General features: G+C 59.6%; 1 protein-coding gene across 3 annotated transcripts; it reads left to right on the top strand.

Moving 5' to 3' along the window:
• Window positions 1-240: 240 nt before the first annotated feature.
• Window positions 241-25,809, top strand: LOC101952613 (transducin-like enhancer protein 1). 3 transcript variants are annotated; one of them, XM_065578338.1, is made up of 21 exons: window positions 241-423; window positions 1,619-1,761; window positions 2,477-2,616; window positions 3,287-3,350; window positions 4,006-4,050; window positions 9,638-9,700; window positions 9,927-9,968; window positions 13,308-13,491; window positions 14,308-14,324; window positions 16,262-16,366; window positions 16,623-16,667; window positions 17,113-17,268; window positions 18,558-18,696; window positions 19,704-19,888; window positions 19,976-20,052; window positions 20,365-20,614; window positions 23,480-23,727; window positions 23,863-24,010; window positions 24,139-24,289; window positions 24,907-24,983; window positions 25,263-25,809. In XM_065578338.1, the coding sequence occupies exons 2-21, from the start codon at window positions 1,738-1,740 to the stop codon at window positions 25,368-25,370; spliced, it is 2,268 nt and encodes a 755-aa protein (XP_065434410.1). In that variant the 5' UTR covers window positions 241-423; window positions 1,619-1,737; the 3' UTR covers window positions 25,371-25,809. The 3 variants fall into 3 exon arrangements, with proteins under 3 accessions (XP_065434410.1, XP_065434409.1, XP_065434411.1); XM_065578337.1 differs by having other exon boundaries at window positions 9,927-10,001; XM_065578339.1 differs by lacking the exons at window positions 241-423; window positions 1,619-1,761; window positions 2,477-2,616; ... (2 more) ...; window positions 9,638-9,700; window positions 9,927-9,968 and adding an exon at window positions 10,299-13,052.
• The last annotated feature ends 91 nt before the right edge of the window (window positions 25,810-25,900 follow it).

The raw sequence follows: 25,900 nt of genomic DNA, 5'->3' as shown, positions 1-25,900 counted from the left end.
CCAGTCCCGATTTTTCACACTTGGTCACCCTAACACACACACACCCATCTCTTTCTCTCCCTATCTGGGCGCTCCCTTCTGCCCCTTGAAGGGTTAACCGTCCTCTCTGCTACATCGCGTTCCACAGATTGACACATCCTACTGGCGGCAGGTCCCGGCCGCCCAATCGGCGGCAGCCAGGCCGTGCCCCACGTGGGGGCGGGCCGCTCCCGCCGCGCTCCCATTGGCCAGCCGGCTCGGCGATTGCCCGCACGAGCCAGGCCCCACGTGGAGCTGGCGCTAGTTCATTGATCGCGCTCCCCCCGCAAAGCTGCTGCTGCTGCCGCCGCGGCGGAGCGGGCGGGGGCCAAGGCCGGCCGGGAGCGAGCGCGCGGGCAGCCCCCCGACTCCGGCCGCCCCCTCCGCGCTGGGTGCAGCCGCCCGGTGAGTCCCCCGGGGGCGGGAGCTGGAGCTGGGCGGCGGGGGCCGCTCCCTGCCCGCCGGGCTTAGGTGCTGCGGAGGGGCAGGGCCCATTGTTTGGATGGAGGTGGGGGGGAGCTGGTGAGGGGGGGCACTTGCTGGGGGGGGGGGCGAAGGATGGGGGCAGTTGGGGCACGTTCTCAGGAGACAGAGTTGGGGGCACTTGGGGGCGGGAGCAGCTGGGGGGGCCACTCTTTGGAGGTGCAAGGGAGGGGGTGCTTGCTGGCTCGCCAGTGAGCTTTCTGGGGTGCAAGGCGGGGGCAGGATGTTTGGTGACGAGCTTTTTCTGGGGTGGCCGTAAGTGGGGGCTATCGTCTAGGGTAGCCGTGGAGGGGGCACTCGAGGGGGGATGCCTGGGGCATCACTGGCTGGGGTTGCTGGGTTTTTGCTTTAGGAGCAGGGGAACCTGCAAGGATGGGGGGTGTGTTCCTTGCCTGCCCGTGGCCGTGCATGGACATGTGCGCGTGGCGGTGGTGTGTGGATCTGGGCTAGGGAGAGGCGTTGCTGGGGGGTGCCCTGCGGTCCGTGTCAAGGGCCTTACCCACATGAAGAGGGTTGAGTTCCTCCCCTGCACAGGGCTGGCAGAGGTGCTTGCAGGCGAGGTGCATAGATGGGACATAGGGGATGCATGGGGAACCACGGGAGCTGTTCCCGGTGGGCCTAGCTACTTCAGTGATGGGGGGCCAGCCAGGTGATTGGGGTGCAGGATGGCAGGTGGGTTCTTAATGACTGAGCTGGGCGAGGACCGTCTGAGTTGGCGGAGTTGGAATTTAGATATGGGTGAGCTGAAGCCTGAGAGTTTGTGGCTGAATGAGTGTGGGCGTGTTGAAGAGTGGGCCAATGGGGCCTAGATTCAAACTATGGGTGAGATATTTGTTGGGGGCTGAGGAAGGCATCTCTGGTTGAGGGCACTGTTGTACTGGGATGCATGAAGAAGGGGTGTGTAAGGCAGAGACCTTCCTGTTGAAATTTAAGAAGCATTTCTTGGTTGGATCTCACCTTCTCCTCCCACGGGATGGGGGAAGATGAGACGCAATGGCTCTGTGGCCGGCTATAGTAGGACTGGTGGTAGCGGGGGTTTGGCAGGGAAGGAATGAAGAGGATTCTCCTCCTTTGAGTTTCCTTGGCTGGAACATGACTGTCCCTGTCTCTCTTTCAGAGTCCGTAGCCGTGCTGGAGCTGGCCGGCTTCCTTGGGCCTGGGCCCTGAGAGAGGATCCCGTGACCGGAGTGGTGGAGTGAGATAAAGCTGGGATTGCAGGCCTGCTTCGCTCCAAAGATGTTCCCGCAAAACCGCCCCCCGGTGAGTGCCCCGGTTAGACTCCGTTCCCACGGCCCTGTGTGGAGCAGCATTGGGCTGTCCCTTGACCCGCATCCCTGCAGGCCGCTCGGTCTGGATTGCCCCACCTAGGAGAGGGAGGAAGCGGTTGTTGCAAGTTTCTGTGCTTCTGCCTTTGCGTGAGAGTCCCTCGCTGGTACAGCTTAAAGTGTGAATTGAAACCGGTGCGAAAGGTGGTGTGGACGCTCTTATTCCGGATTCTCTTAGGAAGAGGATCTAAGATAAATTGAATGACCAGGGTTTACACAGGAGGGTTGCGCTGATTTAGCTAAATCAGCTTAAAACTGGCGCAACTTCTGCGTACGCGTGAGCGCTTAGCCGGAGCTTGGTTTTATACCCCTCCGACGGTACGTCCTGCGTTCGTCTTAGTGCTGGTGTTCTCCAGCTTGGCTATTAAACCCTGGCTGTCAAGCTGGGACCAAAGGTGGCAAAGGCTCGCCCTTCGAGGAGCTGATTTCCTGTGTGTCCCTTCTCCCTCAGCTGTCCCCTTCCCGTGAGTGCCTGCTGTCTGTCTCTCCCTTGTGACAGAGCCAGGTGTGGGGCTGGTGGCCCCAGGAATTGGGACTGGGGCTTCTGCGGTCGTTGTCCCCCCTCCCAAGAGCCTGGTTCTTGCAGGCTGCGTGAATAGCACGGCCATGTTGCGGTGACTGCCCTCTTCCTTCCATGCCCTCCGCCGTAGGCTCATCTCCAGGCACCCGCCGTGGCTTCGGCAGCTGCCAGCACGGTTTCCACGACCCCTCAGTCCCTGAAACTGACCTACCCGGAGACCTTGGACCGGATCAAGGAGGAATTCCAGTTCCTGCAAAACCAATACCACAGGTAACGCGCTGCCAAGCCCCACCGCGCCAGCGAGAAGCGGTGCCACTTTAACTGGGCTGGCAACAAAACGCTCCTCTATCTCCACGCTGGGCATTGGGTCTAGGTGGGCGGGAAGTGGCACGCCACGCCGGCACGGGCACTGAGCCATACGTGCAGCAAGAGTGTAAGAAGCCACCTCGGTTCCTTGAAACGCTGCTCAGCTCCTGCGCTTTCGGCTCTATCCCAACGTGGGCCTGGGCTTTCCCCCCGGCGTGTCTGGTAATCTGGGTCCAGGTTCCTGCCTGTTCTCTTGCCAGTCTAAGCAAACCCTAAATGCACCCCCTTCCCCCGCCCCTGCTCTGTAGCTTGCTACATTTGGAAAGCAGATGAGGGAACATTCAAACTTCCTGCAACCTGTTTTCTTGGAGCACGGAAGCCCATGACACACACACCTTCCTGTGCGCCTGCCTGAATCCCCCCCCCCCCCACCCTTTTCCAGTTCCCTACCTCTTGGCAGATGGGACTGAATGGATTCTGCCCAGTGGCTCTTTTTCTGGGCTAGGGGTTGGCAGACCAAAGTTTTGCATGAGTCTTAAACGCAAGCTTTATGCTTCTGTGCCGCCGACTAATCCTTGTTCTCTCGGTGGGGGGCGGTGGATGGGGGTCTCTCTCTCGCTCTTTATTTTTACAGCTTGAAGTTAGAATGTGAAAAACTGGCAACAGAAAAAACCGAAATCCAGCGACATTATGTCATGGTGAGTGGGGTGCGGGGTGGCGCTCCCCTTTCCCAGCGTTCGGAGCGAACGAAAGACCGACCGGGTTGGGTTTCCTTGGCTCCCGGTTTATATTTGGGCTGCTGTGCCTGCCCCTAGAGATCTGGCTGGGTGAGCTCACTCATGAGATGAGTGCAGCTGAGCTCTGCCTTGGTGGCTTTCAGCGGCATGTTATTGCTGCCGGAGAGGGTGGGAGGGAGCGCTGGTCTGATGATTTACTGGGCCCCAAGCTGTGTGGGGAGGGGTGGGAATTGACAGGCAGGTACAGCCCCATTTCTGCTCTTATTCCTGGAGTTGGGAGGGGAAGGGGTTGGAATCTGCTCATTAGTTTCCCTTTCCCATCTCTCTCCTCTCTGCTGGAAGAGAAATTGCCTAGAACGTGGGGCCTGTGTTTGAAGACAGCGTCCTGGTTGCTGTATTGTTTCTCTGTTCCATTGGGTGGGGTGCGGGGGAGAGCTCGCCCTGCTCCTGGCAGAGAGATTTGGGGCAGTATCTTCTGATCCCAGCAGGTCCCGATAATGCAGGAATTCGGGGTCAGGCTGACCTCGCACGCCTGTGCTGGAGAGGACTTTGCAGTGGGTGGTTTGCCCGTTAGCCTTGCATCTCCCTTAGTGACGGCGTGTTCTTTCCCTTGCAGTACTATGAAATGTCCTACGGCCTGAACATCGAAATGCACAAACAGGTGAGTCTCTGGCATGCCTGGTCTTCCTGCCAGCTGTCTGTGGTAGCCCCTGGTGGGCTCACCCTTCCTGCTTCGTAGCCCATCCCCGTCCCAGATAAACCCAACTCTGTCGCTTTTCTCCTTACGCAAAACACAGCTTGGGGCGTGGGTTCCACCCTGCCTTTCCCATGTTACATGGGATGGGGGGAGGCAGACCCCACTATGGAAAAAGACAGAGTTAGAGTGGAGGATTCCATTTCCAGCTCTGCTACTGACTTGCCTAGTGCCCTTGGGGTGGTCCCTCAGTGTCGCCTTCCCCCTGCGATCCGGGGATAGTTCTGGCCGACAGAGGTGGTCTTCGTGCGTCCCTGCGGCAGGGGCTTCCTGTGAGCCTTTGCCCGGTGCTGGGGAAGCCCAGTGAGCATGCGGGGAAGATGGGCTTCAGGCCTGCGCGCTCAAGCACTTGTGGGAGGCGGGCTTTGACATTTGCTGCCGTCCCGCTTGCCCAGTCCGGGGACCTGGTGCCGTGGGACCCCTGAGCTAAGCCAGGCAGCCCTTGGGCACTCAGCCAATGAATGGAAGATGGGTGAGAACTGGGCTCTGCGAGCCGGGGTGGAAGCTGCCAGATAATTCGTTACCAGCCTCTTGTTGAGCTCCGTTGAGTGACTACGCCGGGGCTGCCTGGGGACCTGGCAAGTGGCCTGAGGCCCTGTGATGCCCAGGAAGGGCCAAGTGTTGGATCTTCTCCCATTGCTGCCAGATCTGCCCTGCCACCCGCAGTGGCCACACGGCTTCTGTATCAGGGAGCCCGCGCGGGAGCAGAGGTGGGTGTGGGGAGGGGACTCCAGCCGTCAGGCTTTTCTCCCCCTCCCCCCGCTGCACTGCACACTGGGTTACCAGCTGCTCTGAGACAGAAGGTTTCTTCTCATCTATTTTTAAAGAGGCTACACAGGAGTCTAGCAGCGTGTGCCTTCACCAGGCACATCCCTTCCGCCTCGTCCCCCCAGCCCGGTGGACTCACGCGCCCCTCCCCACCCCCCCGGAGTAGGAGACTGAGAGCCGAAGGGAAACGGACACAGCTCTGCTCTCTGCGCGCCCCCCCCCCCCCATTTCATCTGGCTGCTCGCTCGCAGCGCCGCGCAGACAGCAGTATTTACTGCCGATTCCAGGTGCCGCTGGCCGCCTGCCAGCGTGCTGTCTGCACTTTTAACGAGGGCCCGTAAGTCTGCGCTCTGACAGCCAATGGCCCTCGTGTGAGAAATGGGAGCTGCCCGCGCCGAAGGCCGCAGGTTATCGGTGCTGCGGGGAGATGGGACCTCTCCTTTGCACGGCTGGCTCGTCGCTGCAAGTGGAGCTTTAGTCTGGGTCTTGTCCCTGTTCCCACCCCGCCCCCCCAGCAGGCAACCTAATGCCCCGGGCCCCCTGCCTGCTTCCCCCCCCGCCCCGCTGCCTCTGCCAACCTGCACAAGCCCTATTTTATTTTGCGTTATCGCACGCCGCGAGCTGCTGGCATAAAGAGCGCGTCATTAACTTAATGCTCAATAAGGAGTCTCGTTAATAAAAAGGACAAGCGGCTGAATGGTCCGCAAGGAAGAGTCCACCCAACGCACGTCTCGCTGAGCCGGGTCGCCCACCCTGCTCTCAGTAAGCTCCGAGAAGGATCCCAAAACCCCGTTGTCTCGAGCGCCCAGCGGGCCGCTGTGATGGCTACAGGCGTCCGTTCGGAACGAGCCGAAGGCGATCCGCTTCTTCTGGCGTCGCCATCGCGTGCTGGGATTCGCCGCCGCTGCTGCCCTCTGGCTGACTTCGAACCGGCGACTCGGTCAAAAGGCCCTGTATCCCGCCAGCTCTCAACTGACCCGTCCCATCCCTTTTAACCCTGGCCACTCTTCAGTACCGGGCGCGACGCTCTAGTTAAGCCCTGTCACGTCTCCCCAGGCTGCCTGGTGTCTCCCTCGTGTCGTGTGACTCCGGAGCGCGCCGCTTTCTTGTGTCAGAGCTTTGAAGAGGCCGGGGGGTGAGCGGGCCAAGCTCTGTTGGAATGGCTTTCTTCTCTCTGGCCGGCTCCCGGACTGGGAAGGAAGCCCTGGTCCCTAAGCATTCAACAGGGGAGTCATTGCACTGCGGCTGGAGAAGCTAGATTTTTCTTTTAATGGCTGCTGCGTGTAGCACTATAAACCCTGCCGTGGTCCAGGCGGGAGAAGCTGCAAGCAGATCCCGGCGAGATGATATTTTTGGCATGTTATTTGTACCAGGAAAAACCCTCAAATCTGCCTGGATTTGGACTTTTCTACCCAAAATAGCGAGCGAAGGAGATTGGATGGGGGGGTGGGGAGAGAGAGAAAAAGCCCTGAAAACAGCATGATCATTTTTCATGCTGAGAGCGTTAAAGTGCCAGTAAATTGCACATTAACGAGCGCGAGCGAATTGGAGGCAGCGTTCCCCGAGGAGCTGGCTGCCCATCAGTGCATTAGGAAGGAGAATCCATCACTGCTGGCCCCAGGAGATGGCTAAATCCTTCCCAGAAACTACCTGCTGCCAAAAAATTTTTTCTGGGGGCTAGTGTGTATCAGGGGAGGGGAGTGGCTGTTTCCTTTTTAGTGCTGGGGGGGGGGAATGCAGAGAGCACATGGCTCTTGGCTTTGTTGTTCGTGGGTGAGAGAGAGAGATCTAGGACGGGATCATTAGATTTACAGGCTCCAGCTGAGATCAGGGCTGCACTGGGCTAGATGCCGGACAGACGCAAAAAGGCCCTCCGCAGAAGAGCTTGCAGTCTAAATGGAGGTCCAGAGAGGGGAGGTGACTTTCCCAGGTCGCTGGCCTGACTCCCAATCCGGTGCCCTATCTGCTAGGCTGCGCGGCCTCTGTCTGTTCTCCGGTAGCCCCCTTCGGCACATGGCTCGAATGAGGGTCACCCCATTAGATAGCGATAAAGGGAGAGGTACCGAGCATCTCTTCGGGCCCATATGACTCCCACGGGTGCGTCCCGTGTGCGATGGCTGCAGATGTGGGGACCCTTTTTTGGCCACCTGTGGGTGGGTCTGATGTTCCCTTCTCTGTCTGCTCAAATCCTGCCTGGCGTGCTCTGAGTAGGCTGTAGTGGGTCATTTTTCTCGGGCATATGCCCCCACCAGAGCCCTGCAAGTCTCTTGATTTGGGAGGCAAATCCAGAGGCTGCTTGCCTCCCGCCCTGCCTGGGGTGCCTTCTTAGAAGCAGCTGCCTTCACTCCAGCGTTGGGACGAGCAGAGCTGCTTGGGGCCCAAAGCTGGTGAGAGTTGGGGTGTCAGGTTCCCTTCCCTTCCCCCGCAGCTGGGTCGTGCTAGAGAGAGGCCTCGGGGCAGTGTGAATGAACCAGCCCCAGGAAGGGGTTCCTCAGTTGGAATTCCCTCCCCCCAGCTGATTCGTGGGGTGGGGGCTGTGAGGGTCACCCCAGCCTGGCTTCCCCCCTGTGTTTGAGGGGATCCCTGTCTCTTTAATTCACTGCTTTCTTCAGCTGCTGGAAGCTGGAACGTTGGCGGGGGAGTCTTTGTCTGGCCTTGCCCAGCTTGGTAGCTCGGGGCATTGATTGAAGTGCAGTGCTGTCCTCTCTCCACCTCTTTTCCTCTCCCTCCCTTGCTCTCTTCCTGCGTTCAGGCCTTCTGATTGCTTGTGGCACTCAAGTGTTGCAGAAAAACAGCAGCTGTAACGAGAGCACCTCTCCAGGGCTTCCTGGCAAACCACCGAGAGCATCAATTAGCACTCGGCAGGGCTGGAGAACTATTTCTGGTGGGGAGAGGAGACGTTTGGGGGTGGGCATCTTGACAGGACATTGAGGGGGAGGTTGGTGGGGAGGGGGCAGGATGCTATCACCGAAATTTGGTGTTGCATGGCTCGTTAGCTGTCCGTCATGGGGAGATGGTTGCACTAAGGGGCTGGGGGAAGCTTTCTCTGAGGTGGGACATAGCAGGCCTGTCCGCACCTGGTCTGGATGCTCGGATCTGGCTTCTGAGATGCAGTGGGCTTCCCGCCCCGTGCACTGAGAGCTGCCGAGGCCGGAGGAGCGCTGAACATGGAGCGGGCTGAGTCTGCAGGGACTGGCTTGGATCAGCCTTGGGGTGCAGGGGGCTCTGTTCCTCACCTCTCCAGGGGTGACTGTTGCTTGGTTTCCCAGGGAAGCTGAGTGGCGTCCCTTGCAGTAAGGATCCCTCCCCCCCCGTCCCCTCCAGGTGCTCTCTGGATCACACGGTGCCCTTTCAGGGTGGGGTTCCTCTGCCTTCCCCCATTCATTGTAGCTGGGCGGCAGGACTCCTGCTGGGTCTAGAGGGCCTGGGTTGGAAGGAGCCCGCAGGACACAGAGTGGCTATCAAGGGAGGGGGCAGAGCTGGGTATTAAGCAGATAAGTGTTTCTCTTACCCTGGGGGGCCGTGGACGCAGCAATGAATGAAGAGCTTGCTTGGGCGTCACATTCTCCGTCCAGACGGGCTTTGACGTGTCAGTGGCTTCTGGGGAGTGGCAGTATCTGCTACCAGGGGATGGTGGGTGGGGAGAATGCACAGGAACAGGGGAGCATTCATCCTCTTTCCTCCAGGGGTGGGAACTAGTGTGTATTTGGCTTGCAGCAGCATCCGGGAGCCCCGGTTCTGGAGCAGCTCCCCTCTGCGCCAGGCATTGCACACACAACGGGCCCTGCCCCAGAGAGCTGACGGCCTGCCTCCCCCAAGACTCCCCCTTTCCCAGGGAGCTCTCCGAGGAGGAAACGAGCCCCGGCAGCCTGCACGCTTGTCCGGCTTCTGCCCCAGACAGAGGGCCCCGGCAGCCTCTCCGCTCGCTCCACTGAGCGGGAGAATCCACACGTGGCACTGGCTTCTGCTGCACCGAGTGGTGGCTGCATAAGCTGCTCCCCTCACCCCCCCGTAATGCTAAATGGGGAGCGTGGGGCGTCACGCATGCACATTGACAGCAGAAGAGGCCGTGGAGGGACTTGGGGGGGGCGCTAGAACTCCGGGGTTCTATTCGCAGCTCTGTCACAGGGATCGTGTGAGCCAGTTACAGTCCTGCTCTGCACTCTCTGTTTTGCCCTCAGTAAACAGGGGTGATACCTACCTACCTACCTCTCTGGGGAGGGGAGAGACAGAGCTGCGGATGGTGTGTATGTGAGAGCTCATTGGCGCTGGGAGAACCCATCTGTGTATAATTCGGTTTGAAATGCAGCCAAATTTGGGATGGGACATGGTAACTGCTTAGCACCACCCGTTCTGCATTGGCAGTGAGGGGATCTACACGTGACACGCTCGAAGCTTTGGATGGTGCACAACAGGGCTTAAGTGTGGTGGCTGCAGTGGGATTCTAGAGGCGGAAGGTAACCCCTGCTTTAGAATAGGTCAGGACACGGGTTTGTGCTCCTCCTCCTGGGCTCTCTAGTGGGCACAGCGTCTCCTAGCTCTGGCTCACTCTTGGCTTGGAGGCTAGGCCAACGGGCAGCCCTTGGCAGGAAAGTGGGGGGTGTTTCTTGAAGGTCTCTGCACGCTGTGGTGAGCCCTGCCCAGGGGCCTGAGCCTGTGCGGGAATGGAAGTGCAACAGGAGCAGCTCAAAGGTGCCACTGACGTTTGCGTGTTTTCTCCTTCCAGACGGAGATCGCCAAGCGGCTCAACGTCATCTGTGCCCAGCTCATCCCATTCCTGTCCCAGGAGGTGAGGTGGACCTGTTGCCTCTGCGGGCAGGGGGTGCGTGCGCTCGTACAGGCTGCCTGGGCGGGCCTGGCTCCAGCCACGGCTTGGAACATCCCAGGCTGTATTCTCAACCGCTGGGCAAGCCAGGCACCTCCGCCTGCGGGTGGGGGAGGGTCAGGTCATGCCATTTCCTTTCCCTGCCTTTTTAAAGGTGACCAGAGGATTTTTTTTTTTTGTCTCCTCCCAGCATCAGCAGCAAGTGGTCCAGGCAGTGGAGCGAGCCAAGCAGGTGACTATGGCAGAGTTGAACGCGGCAATCGGGGTATGTGGACCGTCCCACGCTGCTGGCCACAGTGTGTACCGCCCCTCCCGGGGTTTAACTCGGTCTCCTGCCCCCCCAGGGCCGTGGGGAGGGGCTCTTGGCCTGTCCGAGGCGGGGTCCATGTCCCCCAGTAGCGGGCTCTTTCGGCACCGGGGGGTGCCTCTCCCACAGCTCGGAGCATCCGAGAGGGGATTGTCCTACTTTAGCCAGAGCGGCTGCTGTCTGGGACCTCGGCTGATGCCTGACTTCTATCCCATAATGAGCTCAGTGGGAGGATGGGGGAGGGGAGCACTCCATTAGCTCTGGCATCTAACAGCAAGGTGGGAAGCCGCTTCCCTAACTTAGAATCCTAAGATGCTTTATTGAGGTTCCTGGCCCTTTAAAATTTGCCCTGCCCCCCTGGGGAGCGGAGTCTCCGAGTTCCAGGGAACCCTGGGCAGGGTGTGGGGGGGGCGGTTGTTTTTTAAAGGGCTGGTGCTGTAGGTACCCCATAGGTCCTCCACACCTGTGTTCTGCCAGCGAGATGCACCATGCACGCAGGATGGGGGTGGTCGGCACCATTCACTGGAGGGCAGGGTCCTTTCTCTTCGTCTTCCTGAGATGCCAGCGAAATGCGTGCCTCCAAAGATTCCCTGGAAATGCCCTCTGAGTATCAACCGCCCCCTCTCCAGTACGGACGGGCTAGTGCGTTAACCCAACCCCGTTCAGTCCCCACCGGGCGCAGACCCTAGAATTGTCTTAAGGTTGGACTGCCCCCTTCTTGGCCGTGGGGGAACCGTGTGAGGTGTCGAAGGCCGGAGAAGAGCTATTGGTCAGCAGGGCCGGCTCCAGGGTTTTTGCCGCCCCAAGCGGCGCGCAAAAAAAAAAAATAAAAAGCCGCAATCGCGATCTGCGGCGGCAACTCGGCGGGAGGTCCTTTGCTCCGAGCGGGAGTGAGGGACCGTCTGCCGAATTGCCGCCGAATAGCTGGACGTGCCGCCCCTCTCCGGAGTGGCCACCCCAAGCACCCGCTTGGCAAGCTGGTGCCTGGAGCCGGCCCTGTTGGTCAGGGACGTGGGGTGACGAGCGTGGAGACGAGCCCCCTTGAAAATTGGCGAATGTGTGTCCGGGGGAGCTGGGATGGCTGTGTCTGTGTCAGGCCAGTGTCAGCCAGTTGGATGGATGGGGACATGCAGCCAGCCCTCTCGGGACTTTGGGGCGGATTTTGTACTGAGTGGTGGGAGGATAAGGGAAGCATAATCCCGCCCTGGGGCCGAGAGCGGAGGGGAAGCATGTGAGACGCTGGCAGAAATAAAACCGGAGGAAGGAAGCGGGGCCCAATAAAGGAGCGGTGACAACTTGCTCCATAGCCGTACTTAATGAGCAGATTATGAGAGCCTTTAAACGTAGGGACGTGAAAACGATAATGGAACAGGGTAATTGGATTTGGCACGGCGTGCCAAGGATTGGGGACATGAGACGCCGAGCAGAGCGTCTGGAACAAAACGTGGCGTTCGCGGAGGCCAGTGTGCGGCACAGAAGCCTAGGAAGCGTTATGGATCCTTGTGGCGGGGAGGGCTGGCAGCTTGGCTCTTACAAGCTGCGATGGGAAGGCTGAACGCAGCTGAGAGTTGGAGGCTTAGAGACCTGGATGTGACAGAAGCAGGACAAATGATGCAGGAGAAGAGGGGGTGGGGAGGAGAGGCTCTCCCAAATGAGGATCTAAGAGTATTAGCGCTTGCATACCTTGGTGGGGCAGAGGAGCGCTGCTAGGAGGAATACATTAAAAATGATGGAGCTGGATCATGGCAGGGCTGGATAATTGATGTGTGTATTTATTTTACGACTGCTCAATAGATTTGGGTGCCGAGGATTCGGTGGGCTGGTATGTCTGTGTGGGGTTACTTAGCCACAGACATCACCGCTTCTTAGTAAGGCTTGGCAGAATTCAATTCAATATTTGTATATATCATTTTGATGAATAATATCAATTCTTTTAAAGCATTTTTTCCTTTTTTTTCCATATGTTTACATTTTCACCATTGTGGGAAATCATGGCTGGAATAGCCAATATTTATAACCATTAAAACACAAACTACCAACATCCCCTCACGTGTCAAAATATACAAATGGAAAAACTCTTAAATCAAACACCGAGTTCACAAGGAGCATTCTTTTTACTTGGCCTGTTTGTAAGTGTTTCCAGCAATACTAATCGAAAATGTGTGTGTATATTGTGACAATAACGTTTACCAACAAAAATCTGACCCTTCCATGCCTATTTTTAGTTGAGGACACAATCAAGCTATATTGTGACTCCGGATTCATACTCCATATTGATTTTTAATAAGAAAAATCAAATACCCCCACAACGTCCTTATAAAAAAGGAACGCCAAGCAAGGCGCTTCTCTGACGAGCTTTCTGTTGCAGTGTAAACAGAGAGTTTTCCCTGCTGTAGTTTGCCACCTGGGTGTTTCAGCCCTAAGAATGCAAATGACGCAGGACTCGAAACAAGAGGGAAACCGACTTCTCTGGCCCCACAGAGAGAAATGTAGACAGTCAAGTGTGCAGAATGCAAAGTGGATCGTAATTGACTTTATAAAGGGCTGTTAGGGACTCAGCTGGAGAAAGGGATGGGCTGGGGGTTTATTTTTTTGGTTTTCAAGCGAAATTGACAAGTGGCCCTATTGGGAAGAGAGTGTTTTTTTGCCACCGTCTTCCCAACAGTAGCCATCCAAAACTCTTGTGACCAAGGAAGGGGGAAAGTGGTGGTTGGCTGAAGCAGAGGATTGTTGCGTATGGTGAATTGCGCTGCTAGCCCAGCCTGGCTCCTGGCTTGTGATATCTTAGGTGGCCGGGGGAAGCCAAGACAGCTGCGGCGGAGGCAAGCAGGTTATTTTGACCCCTGTCTGGGATGTTACCTGGGAGCCCTCTTCAGGGAAGGCCCAGACTCATGTCCTTCCGCCGCTGTAGTTCTGACCTCTCCCTTTATTTCTTAAAGCGGATGTAGCGCCGGTGCCAGGGGCTGGACTGAGAGCTCTGGAGACTGACGTCCTCTGTCCGTAGTGCAGGTACCACATGGGCGGCAGTGGCCAGGCAAACTTCCTCTGGGCCCCGGACAGCCTGCCGTCTGACCGCGGTCGGGCAGCGACCTCTGGTTCCTTCCCAGATGGAGTGAGCTTCTTGGAGATCCTGGCTTGCACGGGGTCTCAGCCTTGAGTCAGCGAGGCTGGCCTGGCCCTTGAGGGCAGGGTGGGGAAAAGCAGACACCTCCTCTCAGGCGCTAGCGTCTCATCCGCCCGGCCTTCCGCGCTCTCTCTCCACAGCATCAGCTCCAGGCGCAGCACCTGTCCCACCACGCCCCTCCCATCCCGCTGACCTCTCACCCCTCCGGCATGCAGCCCGGCATCGGTGGAGCGTCTGGTCTGCTGGCTCTGTCCGGGGCCCTGGGAGCTCAGGGCCAGCTCCTCCCGAAGGACGACAGGGGACTTCACGACAGCGAGCACAGAGGTAGGGCTGGGGGGATAGGGGGTTGGGAGAGCAGGGAAACTTGACCCTGACTGCCCAGGTGTCGAGATGGTGAACTCCAGAGAGAGTAGGGAGTCTGAGGTACGGCTGGCAAGGGGGAGCAGAGCCCTGGGGTTAAGCCCCATCCCGGCCAGCCTTGGCCGGAGCGTTCTCAGACTCTCTGGGCACCCTGCTCTCTTGCATTGGGGTTAGCGATTGGACGGGGCGAAGTGCTGCGGGTGGGAACGGTAGAGAGTCAGCCTCCGTCATAACTGAGCACGACTGGGCATGGGGCGGGGCATCGGTGGATCTGGCCCTCTGGGTAGAGGCTGGGTGGTGGGGAGGGGGTCTGAGTTTCCCTTAGGCCCTTGCCAGCAGGGGGTCTCTTACAGCGAGGGCCTTTTCCAGCCAATTTCAGGCTGCAGCCTGGCTCCTCCACCTGGAGCCACGTACTGGGGCAACTCCCCAGCCGCTAGCAGGGAGTGCAACGAACACTTGGGTTTGGGGCGGAGGGCTCTGCCCCGGGGTGGACACTGCGGTGCAGGGCGCAGGATATGCCCCCAGCAAGGAGCTGACCCCCCTCCCACGCCATGCGCCCCAGTAACCTGCCGGGCCGGTCTCGGGGACCGGCTTAGCAGCCTGTCCTGTCCACAAGCTGCAGAGGTGGGTGGCAGCAGACGCTGCCTCCCTGTGAGAGGAATGGGGGGGGGCAGGACAGCGTGTGCATGCTGGGGAGGGGGGCGCCTCAGAGATGAAAGCAGCACCCTCTTCTCTCTTCCTTTCTTGCCCTGCTGCTGATCTGTGTTGCCATGGAGACAGAGCGAGACCTGGGTCCCGTAAGTACTCCTCCTCCTCCTCCGCTTATTGTTTCCTTCCAGCTGCGAAAGGCTTTGGCCAGGGAGATTGGGTTGGGGGGGGGGGGAGGGGGCTTTAAAAGCTTCCTTTTAGCCGTGGGGGGGGAGGTTTCCTCCTGTTGGGGCGGGGGAGGCGGTTGCGGGTCTGGCGGAAGAGGGGTTACAACCTCAAGCAGCATCCTTGCTGCGTGCAGCTGGTAAGGAGCTGGCAGGCAGCCAGGTGGCCAAGGTCATGGTGGATTGAATCTCTTTCCTCCCCCCCCCCCCCCCCCCCGTGTTGCCCGGGGAGGGAGGCCGTGCATGGCTCCCCCGTATGGGGGGAAGAGGGGGGGCTTTGCATGAACCCACCCTCTAGCTCGCCATGGGGGCTGGAAGCGGCGCACCCCTTGGAATGCAGTTTTGGGGGGTGGGGTCCGCACCCTTTGTCTAGGGCTAGAGCTGGGAAAAATCTTCCTGTTCGGGCTGACGCTGCTGCAGCTTGTGACCCCTGGCAGCCCTCCCTCTGTGCCCGCCCGGCCCTGCCAATCCAGACTTTCCCCATCGTGGGCTGCTGGGTTCATCTCCCTCTTCCTTCGCCTGCCACACCTGCTCCCCCCGCCCCTTCTGCAGCTCTCAATGCCCTGTGCAGAGAGTAGGGCCCCAGCTGAGCCCCACGGGTGCAGTTTCCATTGACTCCAGTTGGTCTGGTACCGGCCTTCTGATGCCAGGGCTGGGTTGGATCCACAGCAGCCCATGGCGCGTGGGCAGCCGGTGAAGCTTATGCCTGGTTTAGTGAGGGGGAAACTGAGGCAGGGGGCTGTCACACAAGGAGTGGAAGCCAGGTATCCTAGCTCCTGCTAACATCGGAGTCGGGGAGCGGTTTCCCTTCTCTGCCAGCGCATCCCTAGTTGTCCCCCCTGGCTGACACAGAGCAGACAGGGACTTGCCAGTGGGAACCTTTCCAGCCTAGAGCTCTGCATCTGCCCCCGGTAGCTGCCTTGTAGACGCAGGATGGAGCTGGAGTGGCAGGAGCAGCTGGCTTGCCAGGTGCCCGAGTCCGGGACGGCCAAAGCCTGGGGCACCGTGACCTGGGGTTGAGGGCAGAGCTGTGGGTTCTAGCTGGTGAACTGGAACCATTCCTGCAATGCAGCCTGTTACCCACCAATCGGGGGTGCCCGGAGACCTGCCAGTAGGGGAAAGAGGACGACATTTGGTCCAGCAGGCTTGGGAGGACCCATATCCGGGGGCGGGGGATATCTCCCAGATTGCAAAGCTTGCTGTGTGCGTCTCCACAGCCAGCCTGCTCTGCTGCCCTGCGCAAACCTCTGGGGCCCCAGCCTCCTGGCTAGTGGGAACCGGGGGTGGGGGGGCCATGGCCGCAAGCTGCCAGCGGAGCCCTGGGGGCCATGGAGCTCAGCTCACTCCTGTGTCTTTCTGACCCAGTCTCTTGCCCCTTCCCCCACCCCGACCCCGCTTTCTGCTGTGAACTGGAGCTGGGACCGAAGCTTGGTCTGGAGGAGCCGTGTCCCGGTGGGGGAGGGCCTGTCGACTGCCCGGCAGCTGGGTCTAGAGACTCCCGCCGCCCTGGGCCGGCGCACGCCCCGGAGTCAGGAGCTCGCCTCCTGGCCGGATCCCCCTTCCGGCTTTACGCTCTGCCCCCCTTGCTGAGTGGGGGAGGCGAACGGCGCTTCAGTTCATCCCGTGCTGCTTGAGAGATGCAGCCAGGGGAGGGGTAAGTGGCTTAGGTGTCCCATGGGCAGAGCGGAATCCAGCTGTCCTAAGGCAGCGGCCTCGTGGGAATGTCTCCTGTGCACCATGGGATGGAGGGTAGGGGGCTCTGCCGTTATCCCTGTCCATCCTGCTGGGAGAGCGGGGGGGAGTTAAGCCTGGGCCGGCTGTCTCCGCTTCATAACACAGCTGCTTCTCCTCTCGTTCCCCAGAGCTCCCTGGCGCTGCCCAACGGGGAGCGGGTGCGAGCCATCTCGGAGTACCTGAGCAACAGCAAGAAGAGGAAGGCTGAGGAGAAGGACTTTGTCACGGACTACGTGAGTGGTTCTTTGCAGCTGCTGGTGTGGGGGCGTGTTCCCGGGACGGGGGGCACAGGAGGTAGTGGGGGGCCTCTCCCCTCTACTGCTCCTTTTTCTAGGCTGGGTTTGCGTGTGCCGAGCCGTGAGCAGGCCTCCATGGGATGCCGCCTAAGCGGTGCCATGACCCGTTGGTTCCCGTCTCCAGCCGGGCAGCGCCCTGTGCGTGGGGCCACGCCGGCTGCTGGGTGTGAACGCGCCTCTCTCTGCGTTTCAGGGCAGCGATGCGGACAAGAGTGAGGACAACCTGGTGGTGGATGAGGTCAGTGCTCGGGAACATGCCTTGGCTTGGTTCGGCGTTTAGATGGGCTGCGGCTCGGTCTAGAGCCCACCAGACTTTCCTTGTGGCAGGGCCTGGCCCTGTTACTGAAGACAAAACTGGCCCTCAGAGGTTAAGGTCGCACTACTGTGTAGCCGAGGTGGGAAGTGGAACCCAGGAGTCCTGCTCGAATCGCTAGACCCGGAGAGCTGGGATGAGCACCCAGGAGTCTGGACTAGTGCTCTAACCTGTGAGGCCCCCTCCTTCCCGGAGCTGGGAACAGAACCCAGAGGTTCAGAGGCCCAGCCCTGCTCTAACCGCTAGCTCACCCTGCCTCTGGCTGTTATATGGAGTTCCCTGCTGGCTTTGTGGGAGGTGCCTGGCTCCTGTACCCGTCAGCAGCCGGAGCCCCCCAGCTGAGGCCGGTCGATCTCGCTCTGTCCCACAGGACCCCTCCTCCCCGCACAGCGTCCACTCGTACTCCTCCCGCGAGAACGGGGTGGACAAGGTCCCGTTGCAGCGGAAGGAGGCTGTACCGCTCAGTCCCACCTCCTTGGCCTCATCCAGCAGCACCTCCCCATCACGGAGCAAGGACCAGCCCACGGTGCGTGGTTGTGTGTGGAGGGGGCTGGGTTTGGTGGGGTTCACTGGTTTCCTGCTATCCAGGGAGCAGTAGGGCATGGGGAGGAAGCACGCTCCCCTCGTCACGAAAAGGGAGGGCCAGGCTGAGCCGGAGTCTGATCTCACATTGGTGCCGCCCAGCGGGTTTCGTCCTGGCCTCCGCTTCCCATGGGGAGGGAGCGAGATCAGAATCTGGGCCGGCGAGGGCAGCACGCGTCAGTGTATCCGGGCTAGCTCTGAGCGGGCTAGCGAGAGCAGCGTGGCCGCAGCGGCACAGTCCTGCCCGGGCCCGTAGGCACGGACCCCGCTGCCCTCGGTGCCGCTGCAGCTCCTCCGCTCCGTTTAGCGAGCTAGCGCAACCCCAGTGTGCCCACGCGGGCTGCCCCCCTTGCAATGCAGACGTGTCCTGGGCACAGCTGGTCCGGCTTTGCTCAGACGCCAGGCCTATGAAACGGGCTGCCCCTTCTCTCCGGGGGGGGCGGGAGAGGGCAGGGCATTACGGTCAGAAAGTGACCATGTAAAAGCAGCCCCATGTGGCCGCCTCACCGATTGCCAGCAGGAGCAAACGCCGGGCTTGGCTCGGAGGAGTTGCCCGCATCCTCGGTGCAACATGCTGGGTCGCTCTGCGTCGGGCTAGCGGAGCGGTTGGTGCCCCTGCTGGCGTGAGCGGAGCTGTTCCGCCTCTCGCCAGCCCCGTGTGCAGCCTGCCAGGAGAGCTCTGCTGGAGAGGAGTCCACCCCACCAGCCACGCGGGGCATTGCAAGGGCAGATGCAGGCTGCCCGCTCCAGGGGGAGACAGGAGGACAGTGTTTCCTGGGCGTCTCATGCAGCCACCGTCCTAGCGACGGCCTCTGGCAGCGATCTCTGCCCTGGGTGAGGTGGGTTTGCTGGCCTGTCGCAGGGTCCTTCTCCCCACGGCCCCAGGCTCCTGTGCGTGGGGGGCATGGATGTAGCTGGCCTCTGCCAAGTGCCGCTTACCAGCTTCCAAGCGCCCTACAGAGCCCTCCGTCTCCCCCTTCTCGTGCCCAAGGGAGCATCCCGATTTCACAGCGGTGTTTGGGGCCCGGGCTCCGGGGAGGAAGCCAGGCTGGGCTCTCTGCTCCCAACCAGGCAGTAAATCAGAGGCTTGGATGGCTGCCGGTTTGGAGCTGTGGGCAGGAGGGGTTTGGAGCCCGTGGTGCCCAGAAAAGCCCTGGCTGAAGGCGGCACCCATGGGGGCGGGGGATTTCCAGGCTGCTGCGGCTGAGTTTTGAGTCCGACTCTCCTTTGCAGGTGGAGAAAGCCGCCACTCCCGGTTTGAAGTCCAGCACCCCGACTTCCCAAGGAGACGCCACGGTGCCAGGCTCCAGTAGCAGCAGCGCCACCCAGCAGTTCCGCCCGGGGGCGGCAAAGCCCTCGGTGGATTCGTTAGGTAGCGGGAGGCTGGGGATGGGGCCGGAGGTTACAGTGACCGTGGGGCAGGGAGCAGCGAGACGCGTTCACTCAGCACTTGGATGCAAATCAGCCTGTTGTGGTGACCCAGGAGACTGGGCCCTGCCCTGGGGCAGGGGACTAGACCCCAGTCTGATGCGTCCCGGGTCTCAAGAGGTGGCACCATGGGCCGTTCCTGGCTAACCCGGAGCCTGGCCGGGCTGCTGGGACAGGGCACCCCAGCTAGGGTGGAGTGGTGTGATGGGGATTCCTCCTCCATCCAGTCCGGTGGCTCTAAGAGGCCTTGTCCTGGGAGAATGAGACCTTGGCTCCAGGTACCCAGCAATCCGCTCCCAAAGCCGTGGGGCAGCCCTAGAGCCGGGGCTGAAGCCTCGCTTGGCACGAGGGCTGAATGGGGGGAGCAGCCGAAGGCAGAGCCAGGTGTCCGACGGTCAGCAAGGTAGCTCCCCTGTCCGTGCCCCTCGAGCACGGTGCCTGCCCTGCCGGGCGCAGAGGGCGCTTGAGTGAGCCCAGGCCTGATGCCCAGCAGAAGGATCCGAGAATGACCTCACGTGCACCCCTGGCGGGATGCCGCCTCTCTGCCAAAGACAGGGCTTCAAAGCCAGTGGCATCAGTGGATCCGGCTGTCGGGAAGCAGGACTGACCTGGGAGTCGCTCGGTGTCGAGATGCACAGGTGTGGCGGCGAGAGCCAGCTCTCTGTGCCCCCTGTAGACGGTGGTGGCGGAAGCTGGCAGGACCGTTCTCTGCGGCAGGTGGCCAGAGCAACCCCTGGCTGGTGGCTCCGCTTTCCCTTGGTCTAGAGCGGGCGCCGAGCAAGGCCATGCTCGTGCCTAGCCCCGCGTGTGGCCAGCGGATGCCGCTCCAGGCACCGCAGTGCGGTTGGGCCTGTTCACGCCATAGCTTGGTTTGGCCCCGAGCTCCTCCCTCCCATCCCCGGGTCCTGACTGCTGCTGCTCCTCTATCCCTGTGACTTTCTCCTTTCGCAGCTCTGGGCCTGAGGAACCCGCTGGCCATGCAGAGCTCCTACCCGGCCGCCTTCGGCATGGCGCACCCCTCCGTCAACGGCGACATGGCCGGGGCTGGGGCCTACGCAGGGCTGCACCTGGTGTCCTCACAGCTCAACGGGGCAGCGGCGGCCGTGGGAGCCGCCGGCTACGGCCGTTCCCCTCTGGTGAGTGCGCCGGCGGGGTGGCGGGATGGCGGCCGGCCTCCTCCTCCTGCGGGTGGCTGAAGGGAATTCTCTTCTCTGCTTGGCTAGGTCGGCTACGACCCGCACTGCCACATGCGTGTCCCGGGGCTGTCGGCCGGCATGCAGGCGGGGACCTCGGGCAAACCGTAAGTGCTGCACATGCCAGGGCGGGGAAGACCCCTCTGGCAGGGGGCTGCCAGCTGAGCTGGGGTGGGGGTTCCCCTTGTGTGCCACCTCTCCATGTTGGGCATCGCCCTGGCATTGGATGGCAAAGAACCACCTGATGCTGAGCGGGCTCCTTCCCTTTAAATCACCCCCAGCCCTCCCCCGGCTTTGAGGAGGCGTTGGGTTTGATGCTGGGCTTTTATTAATGTGACGTGCTCTCCGGGAGTGGGGGAGAACCGGACCCAGTTTGCACACGGGACTGGGTCTTGCTGATGCTTCCCTCCTCCCTCCAGCGCCTACTCCTTCCACGTGAGCGCCGACGGGCAGATGCAGCCGGTCCCCTTCCCTCCCGACGCCCTCATCGGCACCGGCATCCCCCGACACGCCCGCCAGCTCCACACCCTGACCCACGGCGAGGTGGTCTGTGCCGTCACCATCAGCAACTCCACCCGGCACGTCTACACAGGGGGCAAGGGCTGCGTGAAGGTGTGGGACGTGGGGCAGCCTGGGACCAAGACGCCCGTGGCGCAGCTGGACTGCCTGGTAAGGGCAAGGGTTGGAAACAGAGCAAGAGAAGCAGAAATGGATTAGTCGGCTTAAAAAGGGGATAGGGGAGAGATCTATAAAATCATGACTGGTGTAGAGAAAGTGATTTGGAGAAGTGTTGTTTACCCCTTCACATAACACACACAACCCAGGAGTCACCTGATAGAATTAGTAGGCAGCAGGTTTAATACAAATGGAAGGAAGTGCAATGCACAATCAACCTGTGGAACTCACTGCCAGGGGATGTTGTTCTGGCCAAATATCTAGTTCTTTTTTGAACCCGGTTAAGTTCATGGAGGTTAGGGCCATCAATGGCTATTAGCCAAGATGGCCAGGGATACAACCCCGTGCTCGGGTCAGCCCTAAACCTCTGATGGCCAGGAGGGGAAGACTGGGGTGGATCACTCCAGCTGTCCTGTTCTGGACACGCTCCCCTGACGCTCTGGTACTGGGTTAAATGGACCATTGGTCTGACCCAGTTTGGTGTCTCTATGTTCTTTATGTCCTCGGAATTCCCCTGCAGCCTCGAGGGGGACAGACCCTGTTGGGGTGGATGCAGCCTTCAGTGTTTGTGGGTGCAGATGGAGAGCACGTGGATGTGTCCGGTTTAGGGAAGCATTTCGATGGGCATCTTGTATTTAAGCAGCTCCCCAAGATGAGTAAGGGAGGTGCTCCCGGAGACCCAGTGAACTGCAGGTGTAGTGATCCTCGGTGCAAAGTTCCCACCCAGAGAAACACATGGGAAGTTGTCTGCAGATTAGCATGAATATTCCTCCTCATCCCATCGCTTCTGGCTGCCACCTTTGGGGTGGGGCGTGGCCACTGGGCTAATGCGACCGTTTCAGACAGGACGTTAATTCAGTAGAAACTCCACAAAGAGGATTTGTCCTCAGCCGCTTTGCCACTTGGTACTTCGATTTTGTGACCACTGGTGGCTGGTAGCAGCCTGGGTATTTCTGTCTAGGTGCTTCCCTGGCCCCCGTAATCAGAATATCTTGGTATCTCCCTGTCAGTGCATCTCATCCTCTGGCAGTAGCATGTAGGCATTTGTGTGTCCCAGTGAGTCAGTTTAAAAAAAATTAAGGGACATAGATTTAAACCCTGCTCCATGTCTTACCCTGCCCGCAAATTTCACCTCCCTTTAAACCTTGCACAAATTACTTGATGTTTGTGCCTTTAGTTTACCCATCTGTAAATTGGGGCTAATATAACTGAGCCTGCTTCCTTAGTGAGCTGGGCCTTGAATCAAGCAGTATGGCTTTAGTGCGTTGTGCACTGGATTGGGTCTTGGGGAGGGGGCTGGGGTCTGTTCCGTGCTCTGTCACCAGCCTGCTGGGTCACCACAGGCAAGTCACGCTGCCTCCCTATGCCTCAGTTTCCCCATCTATAAAACGGGTGATGATACTGACCTCCTTTTGTCAAGTGCTTTAAGCTCTGTGGATGAAAAGGGCTGGGTGGTATTATAAAGCACTCTCGGATCCTTAGATAAAAGCTTCTATGCATGTACAAAGGGCAAAAAATTCTTCAGTAGCATGCACCCCAACTGAGGAACACACACAAGCCCAGTGTTGTGTGAACACACGCAACTATGGTACACACACAGGGCCCAGCTTGACCTGTGCATCGGGGTGGGTTCACATGGTTTTCAAAGCTCTGTCCAGATTCATTCTGATCTGGTGAGAATGAAAATGTAGCCGCACTATTCCCTTGCTGAGATGTCAGAAGGACACGGTGAACTGATTACTGTTGCGGACAGGAAATGAGTCGGTCTGTTTTGCCAGCGATGTGCGTAACCAGTTTCGCTGTGTTCCCCTGGATATAGTCCTTGAGGCCCTGGTCCTGCAAATACTCACACATGTGCTTAAAGCTAAGCACTTGCATAAGTGTTTGCAGGATGGGCCGTAGTCAGTTTCTGCTTTTGCTTGTGGGGTCTTTATTCCCTCGTTTATTGAGAGAGAGAGACATCCTGGAAAATGGGATTCCGGGGCCACTGAAGTGGGGACAGTACCTGGAACTCTCTTTAACACTGACTAGATTTCAAATATGTCCCTAACAACAAATTCCAGAGCTATCTTTTCCTGCTGGTCTTAAGGCAGCAGTCTGGTAACAAATCTTCTTCCCGGAGTTGTGCTGACCTTGAGGATACTGATGCATAAACAAGGAAGCGGATGAGTCATGATCACGTCAAGCTGCATTGGAAACTCAGGAGAGGGGAAATCTGTATTTTAGTAATTGTAGGTAGTACATAAATTATTGGGTAAGGTTCTCTGTTCTGTGTTAGGAAGGAGGCTAGACTAGATGAACATAGTGGCCCATTCTGGCCTTAAAAATCTATGACCCACCTTTGAGGCAGGGAAGTGCTGCTGTCACCATTTTACAGGTGAGGAAACTGAGGCACGGTGCGGCTAAGTGACTTGACCAAGGTCAGATGTGGAGTCTGTGGCAGAGCTGGGAATAGAATTCAGGTCTACTCCAGTGTCCTGATCACTAGCCCTTCCCACTTGGGAGAAGGGCCTGTGTCCCTCCTGACTAATCTGCTCCTGGCCCGGAGCCCCATCCCACAGGCTCTTGCATGGTTGCTCCTCTTGTTCATGTGCCAGAACCAGCCGTGTCTGTTGAGCAGCTGCTGGGGAGAGCTGATGCTGTGGGCATGAAGCACGAACAATCACGTGCTAATAAAGTGAAGGCCCCCTTTTGGGCCCCCAGGCGCATGTGTTCGCTGCTAGAAGCCAAGCTCCAGAGGGTGTGGGCTGCAGGGCTCTTCCCACCGCCCACACGGGCCCATCCGCTGGGGTTTCTCCCATGGGAGGCCGCGACTGGCCCTGGCTGACCCCTCCGCTCCATCTCCTCTCCCTTCCCCAGAACCGCGACAACTACATCCGCTCCTGCAAGCTCCTCCCGGACGGGCGCAGCCTCATCGTGGGGGGGGAGGCCAGCACCTTGTCCATCTGGGACCTGGCCGCGCCCACCCCCCGCATCAAGGCGGAGCTGACCTCCTCGGCGCCCGCCTGCTACGCCCTGGCCATCAGCCCCGACGCCAAGGTCTGCTTCTCCTGCTGCAGCGACGGCAACATCGTGGTGTGGGACCTGCAGAACCAGACTCTGGTCAGGTGAGCGCCGGGGTTTGCCTTCCCGGGCTGCAATGCGGTGCGGCTGGCTAGCGCTGGAGAGGGGAGGTGCTGCCTGCCACAGGACCCAAACCTGCAGCAGGCGACGGTGCCTGACGGCCGCGCTCTCCCCTCCAGGCAGTTCCAGGGCCACACGGACGGCGCCAGCTGCATCGATATCTCCAACGACGGCACCAAGCTGTGGACGGGGGGGCTGGATAACACGGTGCGGTGCTGGGACCTGCGGGAGGGGCGCCAGCTGCAGCAGCACGATTTCAGCTCCCAGGTAGGTGGGCGATGGGGTGCTGCAGAGCCCGAGCGGGAGTGGGGGGAGGGCGCTGCGCTCTCCCCTCCCCCGGAGAGCCAGCCGGGCAGGGACCCGTTTCCTGGGGCCTGACTCTGCCTTCTCCCCAGATCTTCTCGCTGGGTTACTGTCCCTCGGGGGAGTGGCTGGCCGTCGGCATGGAGAGCAGCAACGTGGAGATCCTGCACGTGGCCAAGCCGGACAAGTACCAGCTCCACCTCCATGAGAGCTGCGTCCTCTCCCTCAAATTCGCCTCCTGCGGTAGGGACGCGTGGTCGCTCGTAACCTGCTGTGTGGGCTGGCTGGGCTGAGCGGAGCTGTGAACCCCTTCGTAGCAGGGTTCCATGCGAAGGCCCGCGTCCTGCCTCTGGAGCCATGCCACTGTCCCACTTGCAGTGGGAGGGAGCTGTCCTGCCCCAGCCCCATATCCCCTCTGCTCTGGGACCCTCTTGCCAGCAGAGTCCCATGTCTGAGCCCCTAGGGGAAGGCGAACGGCCCCTCCTGCACTGTGCACCTAGGCAGCTCTGCAGTGGGGATAGGAGGAAACAGAGGAGCCTTCCTTCCTGACCCTTTGCAGCAAGCCTGGGACTCCCTGAAGCATGAGAGTGCCTCACCTGGATCTCCACTGGCATCAATCCACCGGTTGCTCTGCCTGAGTCAGGGCGATCCCTTTTCCTTCGCTTCATTTGGCTTTGGAGTATAATTTTGGTGCATGCCTCTGGTTTTGTGCAGGGGGTGGGGAGACATTCCCCTCCCCTCACCTGCTTCTTTGTCCTGGGGCTATCCTGTGACTCACCTGGGGATGGGGTCACACGCTTGGCCTGAGCTAGACTTGCCCCCTCCCTCCGTCCTGCTCACACGCTGACATTCTGCCGCAGGTAAATGGTTCGTGAGCACAGGGAAGGACAATCTGCTGAATGCCTGGAGGACGCCCTACGGAGCCAGCATCTTCCAGGTGAGCAAAGGGGGTGGCTTGTCCCGGCAAGGGGTTAAACCAGGGGCAGCAGCGGGAGAGGCCATCTCAGCAGGAGACCAGGGGTTTTTTTAGCCCAGTAGTAAATTTGTCTTAATCCGTTATCCTCAAACAATCGGCTCTCTAAACTAGCGCAGCCTAGTGTCTCCCTGGAGGCCGTGCTAAGTAGTTCAAGGCCAGCTGGTATAAATCACTGCACCACTCCACGGCCTTATAAATGAGCTGGTTGGCTACGTCCCCTCTCCCCGCTCTTCCTTGCAGTCGAAGGAATCCTCCTCGGTCCTGAGCTGCGACATCTCCACCGACGACCAGTTTATCGTGACCGGCTCGGGAGACAAGAAGGCCACGGTTTACGAGGTCATTTACTGAAAGGTGGCTGGACGTGGGGGAACCGGCCGGCCGGGCGTCTGTCCCAGCCCGCCACCTCTGCCCCATGGACAAACATCCACAGCAGTGATTTTCCAAAGAACCCCTGGAAGGGAGTGGGGGTGTCGTCGGCAAAGCTGGAGAGAAGAGCAAAGTGGGGGACCCTTGGTGTTCCAGCCAGCGCCCCCTTCCAGTGAGGAAATCGCTCTCGGCCCGAAGGGACAGCGTCTGCCTAGAGCCTGGGCGCGCTCACTCTTTTGGGTTTTTAATCTGAACACTGGGGGACTTTTTTTTTTTTTTTTTTATGGCTGTACACTTTTTTTTTCCTTTTTTCTTTTTAATGCTCCAGGCTGAGCTGGGAAGGAAGTGGCCACTCCACCCCTGGCTGTCTGGCTTCTAGGTTGTATTTAATAAAAAAAAACACCCGAACAATCCCCACCGAGAGCGGTGAGCCCTGGACTCCGTAGAGAACCTCAGGCCGTGGTGCGGTGGAGTACCGAAACTATCTTGAGTGAGGGCTGGCAACCCAGAAC

Source organism: Chrysemys picta, chromosome 25 (assembly GCF_011386835.1).
Source record: "Chrysemys picta bellii isolate R12L10 chromosome 25, ASM1138683v2, whole genome shotgun sequence".
Taxonomy (NCBI): domain Eukaryota; kingdom Metazoa; phylum Chordata; order Testudines; family Emydidae; genus Chrysemys; species Chrysemys picta.
The sequence above is the reverse complement of the archived record's forward strand: the minus strand, read 5'-3'. Positions and strand labels throughout refer to the sequence as shown.

Coding starts and splice junctions, on each gene's coding strand:
- LOC101952613 (XM_065578337.1), top strand. CDS start 1,738: ATGTTCCCGCAAAACCGCCCCCCG. Junction 9,701..9,926: donor TCCCATTCCTGTCCCAGGAG/GTGAGGTGGACC, acceptor GTCTCCTCCCAG/CATCAGCAGCAAGTGGTCCA. Junction 16,668..17,112: donor ACAACCTGGTGGTGGATGAG/GTCAGTGCTCGG, acceptor TCTGTCCCACAG/GACCCCTCCTCCCCGCACAG.